The sequence below is a fragment of the Phoxinus phoxinus genome (assembly GCF_949152265.1).
Source record: "Phoxinus phoxinus genome assembly, chromosome: 8".
Classification (NCBI taxonomy): Eukaryota; Metazoa; Chordata; class Actinopteri; order Cypriniformes; family Leuciscidae; genus Phoxinus; species Phoxinus phoxinus.
This window is the reverse complement of record NC_136883.1, coordinates 27,818,079-27,828,624: the sequence shown is the minus strand read 5'-3', so window position 1 is coordinate 27,828,624 and position 10,546 is coordinate 27,818,079. Positions and strand designations below refer to the sequence as shown.

At 37.1% G+C, this 10,546-nt stretch overlaps 1 protein-coding gene across 3 annotated transcripts in view; it reads left to right on the top strand.

The window, feature by feature from the left end:
- The window catches only part of btbd11b (BTB (POZ) domain containing 11b), a 64,124-nt gene continuing 53,578 nt past the window's right edge, over positions 1–10,546 (top strand). For 2 of the 3 annotated variants that reach the window (XM_079621896.1, XM_079621898.1), the window contains exons 1-3: positions 1–186; positions 523–635; positions 2,604–3,807. In XM_079621896.1, coding sequence (XP_079478022.1) covers positions 2,946–3,807 — 862 coding nt within the window. In that variant the 5' untranslated portion in view covers positions 1–186; positions 523–635; positions 2,604–2,945. Of the gene's footprint in view, positions 187–219; positions 330–522; positions 636–2,603; positions 3,808–10,546 lie in introns of those variants that run through there. The other variant, XM_079621897.1, reaches the window with a different exon arrangement.

Sequence of the window (10,546 nt, the reverse complement as noted above, 5' to 3'; positions counted from 1 at the left end):
GCGCGAGCCCGCACTTCTCTTTTACTGTCAGATACGATTAGTTATGTGAAGTCAGTGGCGTGTTCTCGATTAACTTTGACCACGATACACAATGACCACTTTAAAATAATAGTGCATTTAGATAAATACGTAGGAAAAGCTCGTTGTGACCATGTTACTGCTCGATTCTGATTGGACAAAGTGTGAGTAAGTACCCGGATAGGCACATGAACAGAGGTACAGGGGAACAGATGGGTTTTATTATGAGAAATATTTCTGCACCAGTGGTAGGACGTAATTCACTTCAAGTGTATATAATAGTATGGCCACAATTTCACTTAAACTTTAAGGTAAACTTGTAGCAATCTAATAATATATTATAATAGTATAATTTAGTGGTGACTGCAGGGGCTAGTTGACTGTGGTTAGATTTTGAGTCAAAAGTCCAATCTTTTTCTAGCAGTAATTTTGTATGTTGGTTTCAAACACCTTGTGAAAAACCCTCCAAAATCAAATGACAATATTGCCATATTTGTGTTGTAGATATGGGTAAACAACAAGTGAATACAATAAAACCACGCAGGCATACATTGAGGCAACAACTACTTATTGTGAAAGCAGGACTAGAGAGTGTCAGTCATAAATGCCTGACCAGGGTAAGTTGTCATGTTTTAAAAGTTGTGTTTTACAATTGTTTGTACTGTCTAACTAAACCCATAGAATGTAACTCATATGCCCTATTATTGAGCCATGTTGTCATAAAAGGTTGACATACAGTGTATCTTTTTCCTGGCCAACAACAGTGGAATTGTTTGATCACTTTGTTGTATATTAATGTAGCTTAATTTGTTGCAAAGAATTATCGTGTTTCAATCTGCTATTACTTCTCTTAACATCAGCAAAGTGCATTTGGTACAAATCTTGCATTTGGAGACAATGAATGGCCTGGTTGAAAGATCTTTATATTGATCAGTGTGGGGAGAGAAAAACATCGCAATTCACAGTGGGAACTACTACATTGATCCAAGACATAATTAGTTTATTGATTAGGTTTGCACTTGCCTTTATATACTGAGAACATTAACATACAATAAAATAAACAAGGCAGTTCATCTTTAAAAGTTCAAGCCTTTCTGCTACTACATTACTGCTGATTTAAAATTACTGCTTTTCATTTTAGTTGTCAATCATTGAAATTAGTCTGGACAGACCTAAATGTCAACCAGCTATATATAACATATATCTTCATCCCTTATAAAATGATTGACAGATTTCAAGTGAATGATTTTAATTGTAATGCCACTGAATCCTGTCTGAGCTCAGTTTGTTGAGTGAATATGACATGATGGTTTGGTTGAAGTTTTGTTGAACACTAGATGGCAGTCTATCATGACAGTATGCTAAATTCAAGTGTATATCTCAAGTGAAAGTTCATTGATCTGATTCTCGTTAATTATGACATACACATTAATTATCAGATTAAAAATATAATTGTAATGAAACTATGAGGCTCAGTGTCTTTGTTACTCTTGGCAAAATCAGCTTTCAAACTGTTGTATCCCTTTTAGTCTCAGGTTTCTGAAGGGGTGTTGTCCGAAGAGGTCAGTGTTGAGTAAAATATGGTCCCCTCTTTATCAAAGCCAGGTTGAAAAGTGTATTTCAAGTCGAAAAGTGTTACGCATGCTTTCTTATGATACAGTTACTGATTCATGCTGTAATCATCAGTCTTTAAACATAAAAGTCTTGTCATTTTTAACTATTTTAATGTGTTTTTCTTGGTGCCAAATAGTTACTGCATTCGTCAAAGCTACTAGGAAAATAAGGAGTGCTTGACGCCCAAATTCTATCTTTAGTTTTACATTGAAAACATGTGACCTTTACTGACTCTGGGAGTGAAGTTTACAAGAACCCTCCATTCAAGATGACTAATATATTATGCATACTCTTTATTATTAATGAACAGGAATCTCGTTACTCTGAGCCCCATCTGAAAGGGAGAATGGGGAAGAGGACAGGTGTTCATTTGATCCCTTGCTTTTTTCCCCTTTAAACATGCTGCCCTGCTTGGTCTACTGGATCGGAGCAGTTTCATGCACGCTGACTACTAGTTGTATAAAGTCTATTTGTTTTGGCCACTTAAGACCACTATATCTAAAGCTTTGTTTCCACTCCAGAGACCAATTACAGTTGATTTACTGATGTTATTCTCCGTAAATGAAATGCTTTATCTGATCAGAGTCAAAATAGTTTTAAACGATATAGTTAAAGAGAATTGAAAGTTCTGGAAAAAGTGGATTTTAATGAACAAGTCGATAGTAAATGAAATGTAGTTAATTGCCACTTTACATTTTAAAGGAAAAATCTATCTATCTATCTATCTATCTATCTATCTATCTATCTATCTATCTATCTATCTATCTATCTATCTATCTATCTATCTTTCTATCTATCTATCTGTCTATCTGTCTGTCTGTGTCTATCTATCTGTCTGTCTGTCTGTGATCTGCAATGATATTTATATCACAACACATGGAAATTCCTCAGAAATTATAATACTTTATGCAAGTGGGTATCAAAATGGCAGTTTCATTCTTATACTGTCTGACATCTCTCCATATTTTTAGAGACGATCTCCATATCAACAGAAGTACATCATGCAGTACCGTGCACATTCAAAAGCAACTGTACGCAGCAATGGTCCCTTCAGCGTATTGGATGCAGTACTGTATGTGGCTCCTCCTCCAACTGACGCTTCACAGCCTTCAAACACACTGGTGTGTGCCATAATAACACCACTGCTTCTTCAAAGTTGGGGGCGCATTTTCAACAGTGAACGCAACAATTTGGAAACTAGCCTGTGCCTTTCCAACAACAGTGGACAGAATAAAGCCGTCAAGCAGTGGCGTTTGTTTACAAAGGAACGTTTCCTTTTGCTTTCAACCTTGTGGACAATATGAAGTGCAGTTATGGCAACAAGGGGTAAATCCGTGAGGACCCTGGAGGATTTGACGCTGGATTCGGGTTACGGTGGAGCCGCGGACTCCTTCAGGTCATCCAGCTTGTCTCTGTGCTGCTCCGAGGCGCACAACTCCTATGCGCATGGAGGGCACTGCTGGCATCTGACCGACTCCATGCGCAGTCGACACAACAGCCTAGACACCGTCAACACCGTCCTGGCCGAAGACGGCGAGACCCTGGAGTGTTCCGGACACTGTGCGAAACTTCCCGAGCTTGAGGATGTGCCCTGGAGCCTCGGGGAGGTGGAGAACGCGCTCAACAAGGAGGAAGAGTTGAGATTCGGGACCGTGTCCGCGGATCTGCTGGCGCGCCTCTCCGCGCTCGTGAGCCGCGCGCTGGTGAGGATCGCCAGGGAAGCGCAGCGGCTGAGTTTGCGCTACGGCAAGTGTACCAAATACGAAGTCCAAAGTGCCATCAAGATGATACTGTCATGGACCATCTCGGTCAATTGCATCGCCTCATCGCTCAGCGCGCTGTCCATGTACAACATGAGTACCGAGGATAAATTCAGCCGGGGGAAATCGGAGAGATGCGGCTTGGTCTTCTCCGTGGGGAAGTTCTTCAGGTGGATGGTGGACGGCAGGGTTGCGGTGCGCGTCCACGAGCATGCGGCTATATACCTGACCGCCTGTATGGAGAGCCTCTTCCGAGAAGTCTTCACCCGGGTGTTGAATAGCTCGGTGGTGGAGAAGGATAACGGAATCCCCAAATTTACATTGGAATCCTTTGAGGAGGCTCTGAGCAATGATGCGGAGTTGTACGGCCTCCTTTTGCCCTATCAGCATCTCACATGTGGGAAAAATGCCAATGGTAAGTTCTGCACTTCAAAAGCAGCTCAACAGTCTCACAAAATTATCAGTTAGTTTTGCTTGATTTATTCTGGGACAGGGTGAACACTTGTTTATGTTTTTCATGCCTCACCTACGTTTCAGAATTTAATGAATGCAATGTGGTGCTGGAATGGAAAAATCGTAACTGGCTATGATGTTTATAAGTTAGCCTAATGTCAGTGACATTAATTTTTGGGCCCATTGCCCAGACACTGACATAATCTCTGTGTATTACGCAGCCTCAATGACTGTGTTTACGTGCACAAGAATATTACATTATTAATCAAAATTTGGTGGTCATACATTCTGGTTATGTAAGCATCATGTAAATATATTAACCTGATTGCCAATATTCAGGTTACGCCAATATTCAGGTTAAAGATAGTTATGAATTGTCAAGCTAATGAAGATATGCATGTAAAATCGGCTATTTACATGCACAAAAATTAAATTAACTCATTCCGTTTTATTGTTAAGGACATGAATGGGATTTAATGAGCGGATTGAGTTACTTTTAAAAATGACAAAATGGAGGATGATAAATGGCAAGATCATAATTCAATTTATTTTACGGATGCCAGAATATGGACCTTAATTACAAAATAATGTGCATGTAAACACGGTAATTATGATTTTTGGCCCTCAGAGATAAGGTATAACTTAATTTATCTGGGATGTGCTTTGATTTATGTGTGCTTGGATGTATTAGACATTAGACATAGTTTGGTTGTGTGTGCCTTGTGTATAATTCCATGATGTGTTAGGGAGCGGTTCATTTCTACTACCAAGCTCAGCTGCATTTGCATGATGGGTAATCAGCTCACAGTACCATCTTATTCTTCTTAATGTATCATTTGTACAGTTATGGTAATGGTACTTATGCATGTGCCATCCAGAATGTTTCCAGGCTGTAGTGCAGGATAACATAATCCAAGTGATTGACCCTGGAGCAAAGGGACTATTCAATGTATAACTTCCAATAATGCTTGCGCAACAATGTGGACTTGACAGTATTGCAGCAACAAAGAGAGTGATGATGTCATTGATTTAATACAGCTGCCTGGCAGAGGGGTTTTTCTACTGTCTATTGGTGTCCACACACATACTAACCTATACACATCACTATATATCAAGTGAAGTCTTCATGAATGACGAAATGAAGGAATCTCAGATTAGTTGTAATGGACAGGCGTCAGTATCCCATTACAGAGTGCTCTCACCTCTGTCGGAATGCCTCATTTTGCATAGATTAAGAGGTGAGCGTTTCAACAAACTAATTACGAGGAGATTACATCTCCTCCATAGTAAGGCACATTTCTTCCTCAAGGGTGATTTCAAGACGGGCTGCCAGATAATAGCCCAGCCTTTGTTATTCTCTGGAGAACTGTTTTAATTGCACTAGGGGTTTATTTAGAGAAACAGAGTCTTCTTCCCCTTTAAATTCTGTTGGAGTTAAGCATACATTTTAGACATGCAATTGTTACACAACCTCTTCATTTCCTTGAATATGCATAACTGCATTACATGTGTCCCATAATGCAATCTGCAAGCTTCCTCCAGCCTGCCCTGCTGTGGTTTAGATGTGGAGGCAGTTGGTTCAGTTGCAGAGGTTTCCTGCTTTGAGTTACCAGGGCTGTTGTGTGCCTGTGTCTGTTTTGTGCCAAGCACTGAGGGGTATTTTAGTGTATGTTTGTGTGTGTGTGTGTTAATGGAGGCAGTGTTAGGGAGCCCAAGCATGACACAGCTCTAGTTGTACCAGGCTGCCCCAGTACACAGCAGGTTCTTTACTGTCTGGAGCTTTGGGTGTCAGGGATTTCTTCTGCGGCGGGTTTGCTCGAGGCATTTAGAACAATTAATGGTAATGTTGGAGGATGAGGTAACAGTGGAGTCTTGGTTTCACAGATTAGTGTTTAAATACTTTAAACCCATGTCTATTTTTATCTATCAGGAATCACTGAAAAATGGAAGGGCAACACAATCGTAGTTGGAATTCTAAAAGCTATCAATTGATTCTGATCTTAATGACTCAATTCAATTGGTCACATTTCAAATCCATTGATGTCTTGACTGATCTCTCAGACAAATGAGTTCTTGTCTCAGAAGAATACAGGCAGTGCCGTGTTCATTTTTTTCCCAGGATCTTCTGAAGGCTCTTGGCCATCAGATTCTCTGCCCACAGACTTTGCTGAAAATGTAAATGATAACATCACTACGAAATGTGCATTCTGCAGTGTAGCAATCCAGCAGAAAAGACAATACAGATAAAAAGCAAAGGTAACAACACCGAGACAACTCCTGGGGTGAGTTACTGCCTAACTTGAGTCTATAGGGAACAGTTTAACTCAAAGCAAGAGGAAGTTTAATGTGATCGACGTGTGCAAACCTTTGCATTCCAAGATTGCACAATGATGTATTTTAAAGTCAAAATAAGGTTGGGTTGTATGACCAATATCTTATCTCTCCGAATGACACATTTTATGTCACAATACATATATGACATAACAGTATTTATGTCAAAAATATATGACACATAGAATTATGACAAAATAGCTTTTAATGGAAATTAAAGCCTTTTCATTTGGTTCATATATTATATATTTGATTATTTTCTTAGTGTTGCATAGATAATGGGCACTATATTAATTACTGTATATGTTTATAGAAAAACATTAAAATTATAAATAGACAGTAGAGACAAAAATTATATATTTTAATAACAAAAACAACAACATAATAATGATAATTTTGTTTTATTTTTAATATTATTTTATAACCCTACATTTTTTATATATTATTTAATGATACAATTTGCATTATATATAGATAATGTCACTACATTATAATCAAGTTTAAGACTAATTAATATTATAAGAAGACAGTGGACAGTATATTGTATAATATTATTTTAATAATAATAATAAGAAGAAGAAGGCGAAAGTGACTCATTCACACGATATTTTAGTTTCTGTTTCATCGCTCTGACACTTGTTCTATCCTGCCAGTTAAACTTTTGTGTTTATGACAATAGATACATTAGAGAGTGAAAAGTACAGACGATGATCTTCTGTAGGCATGTGATGTAGCATGGATGAGAGCGAAGCCCAATCGCACAGATGGCTCTCAGCATGACCGATGTGGCAGGTCCTGAGAGAGGAACACTTCTCTATTCATCAAAATTTACTGAGCTATGAAACATAATGAGCTGAGCATTACACACTGTGTTTCTCACTCGAGCACAAGTATTCACCCACACATGCACACATTCCAGCTCTTGTAAATAAACAGACACACATATGGATGCGTGGCAGGAGTGAGGGCACCCACATTCACACAAACACACACTCATAGACAACATACTGGGTTAATAACGTGACACTCGTTTTTTATGCAGATCTATTCATTTATTTAAATTAAATAAATAAAAGTTCTGTTTTAATTTAAATTTTTATTAAAAAACTGAAGTTATACAGACCATGATTCATGATTCCAAGATGTTTTGATCAAGTTCTGAATTTTCTATGAGGCAAAAATGTCACGGTCTTATAACCGTGCCTGAGATTGTTAAAAATCTCATTAAACGTCATTAAATTCTAGGGGCGAAAATATAGTTTGGCATTATCTGGTTTTTAAATATTTTTTTAAAAAAAGAACAAGAATTAGTGAAGTAATTTTAAATAAACTTTAGTCTGCCACATCAAATGGAGTAACTAACATGCTTGAAGCTTGTGTTCCCTGTCGTAACAAAAAAAAAAGATAGTCATGTCAATAATAATAATAAATATGTATATTAAAAAAACGTAATAACTTGCAGATAATGCTCTGGCAATGTATTTGAGTATCTAAACATCTTATATTTCCCTACTGACTAGAATGAGATTACAAGCAGTCCTCACAGCAAAGAGTCATGATAAACAAAGGCGCCCAAGACCAAAGGAAAGACCGGATCTTTATCAATGTAATGCCTAGACTGAAGTTTACAATTCAACATTACAACATTCCGAGGGAAAAAGACATAGATGCATTTGTGAGGACTGCTATCAGCTGGCTCTTGGCAGTAGATAGCCTAGTAATGACAAAAATCAGTTTTGTAGCGCAACATAATGAACACATTCACACAAGCCCAAGGTCAGACAGAGGTCAGACAGCCTCCTTCAATAGCAATCGATACCACTAAGGGTTTCAGCTTACTAGATTGTCACTATGTTCAATAGTTATTACAAGCTTCTGTTGCTATATCCACTTGGTATTCCTATCATATACTAAAGGAATGTTCCGGGTACCATTCAAGTTAAGCTCTATTGATTGCATATGTGTCATGCTTATCACAGGCAACTCATTGACTCGTCATTCGCTTGCTGAAAACAAACAAAACACTTGTTTGCATTTTACTTACAATGGCAATCTATTAGGGCATTCGAGATGGTTTAAAAGGAAAAAAAGCTTGATGTATTGTTTGTGCTTATATTAAAGGGATAGTCCACCTAAAAATTTAAGTTCTGTCATCAACCCTCATGTTGTTCCAAACCTGGATGCATTTTTTTGTTCTGCTGAACACAAAAGAAGATACTTTGAAGAATGTAGATAGCCAAACAATTTCGGTTACCGTACTGTACCATATACGTTGAAATATTGTAACACCACATATATATATATATGTTATTATTGCTGGCCAATATTTTGAATATTCAAGCAAGATAAATTCGAAATAATTTTGCTGGTGATATAAAATTTTAAAACTTCAGGCATATATATATATATATATATATATATATATATATATATATATATATGTGTGTGTGTGTGTGTGTGTGTGTGTATATATATATATATATATATATATATATATATATATATATATATATATATATATATATATATATATATATATATATATACTTTCTCATCTGAAACATTGTCACTGTATTTTTATGGTGAATTTCTTTTAACCACAGCCATTTTTTGACAGTAAATTTAACAGGATTTGTACCTTTTTATCTCAAATACCTAATTTAATACTTGATGTCTGTCAAAAAAAATTCTGTTTGACCCAAAAGATGTGCTCTCAATTTTTAATCAAGAGCTCCTTACCAAAGAGAATGCTGAATTTTGGATACTCTGTGACATCCAACACCCACAACAAGGGTCTAAACAAACGCCACAAGGGTCTCCATCTCCTGTGGAGATATCCTTTCTGTTAGTGAAGAGATTGGTGATCCTGTAAAAGAGAAAGACATAAAGAATGAAAGAGACAGAGAGAAAAAGAAAGCACAAACAGTGAATGTAGTGGTGCTCATATGAAGAGGTACTGCAGGCAGCCAGCACACAAAAGGCTGATGTAATTCAGAGCTTTTTTGAAATGGAAGGATTCATAAAAAAAAACACCTTTTCATGTCAGACTATACTATGGTGTGCGTTTTGTATGTGTGTGCATGTTCATGAAAGATTTGTGTGTGGGAAACCACCACATGTGCAAGATTGCATTTATAAATGTGCACACCAAATCAAAACAACAGAAACCATAGTTCATATTAAGGTGTACATGGTTCTTTTACTTTTGACTTGGAAAAGCAAAAGTCTGTCATCCTGTGTGACCGATTGCTACAGCTTCATCCTGTGTAGTTGGCATATGGTTTATATTATTTCAAGGTATGTGTGTGTGCATGTATTTTTTTCTGCTTTCATGACATTTTTATTACAAACACATGCTCCTTCCAGAATAAGACATTTCGTGTAAAAAAAAAGGGGCCACTGCAAACATGATAAGGAGTCCCATGTATCATCATAGGTCACTTTCTGGAGAGGACGAACACAGATGCGTTCAATTAACGGCGCAAAAAGCCTCAATTTATACCGCAGAAAATTACGATTAGAAAGAGTCTTCTTCTTCTTCTTTTTTTTCTCAATAACATAACCAAGAGAAATCAGTGTGCAATCACTGAAGTTGGTCTGTTACTCGATTCTGTTTTCCATTAATGTGGCTACTTATTAAAGGACTGCTTTGCTGCCTAATGGCATTAGACATAGGTGGTTTGAGACATTTAGGAAATTTAGCAAAGCTTCAAAAAGCTGAAAGCATTCTGACCAAATTTGGGTTTAGTATCTCAAACCCCCTTTGCGCGACCATCAGTTCAAATTGGCAATTTATTGGCAATGGGCTTTATGCACAGCTGCACTACTTCCTGAACTTTAGCCAGCTCCTTTGTTTCCTGTCTGCCATTATTGTACAAACTGATTCATCCAGGTGTGTCTTATTATTGTTGTTGGTCAGGCACACCTGGATTAATCAGTTTGTCCAATAATGGCAGACAGGAAACAAAGGAGCTGGCTAAAGTTCAGGAAGTTGTGCAGCTGTGCATAAAGTCCATTGGCAATTCAAATTTTACATTCACATTTTTTAATTTCGCAGATGCTTTTATCCAAAGAGACTTCTACTCATAATTTTAAATCTGATGGTATGGAACCAAATTTCCACCCGGATTTTAGTCAAAACAAACCAATTTTTGAACAAACAGTTTTTATTAGATCTTATTTTAATATATTAATATTAGGCTCGAGAGCATGGTGCAAAGATTTGTTGAGATAACTTAAATATCCAACTTAACTAAACTAAACTAAAGTTAACTAAACTTAATATTTTAAGTCAAGCATGAACACATACTTTTTTATGTTGAAACAATGTTGGATTTTAAGTTGTGATAAATAATCGCAGAATTTTTTTT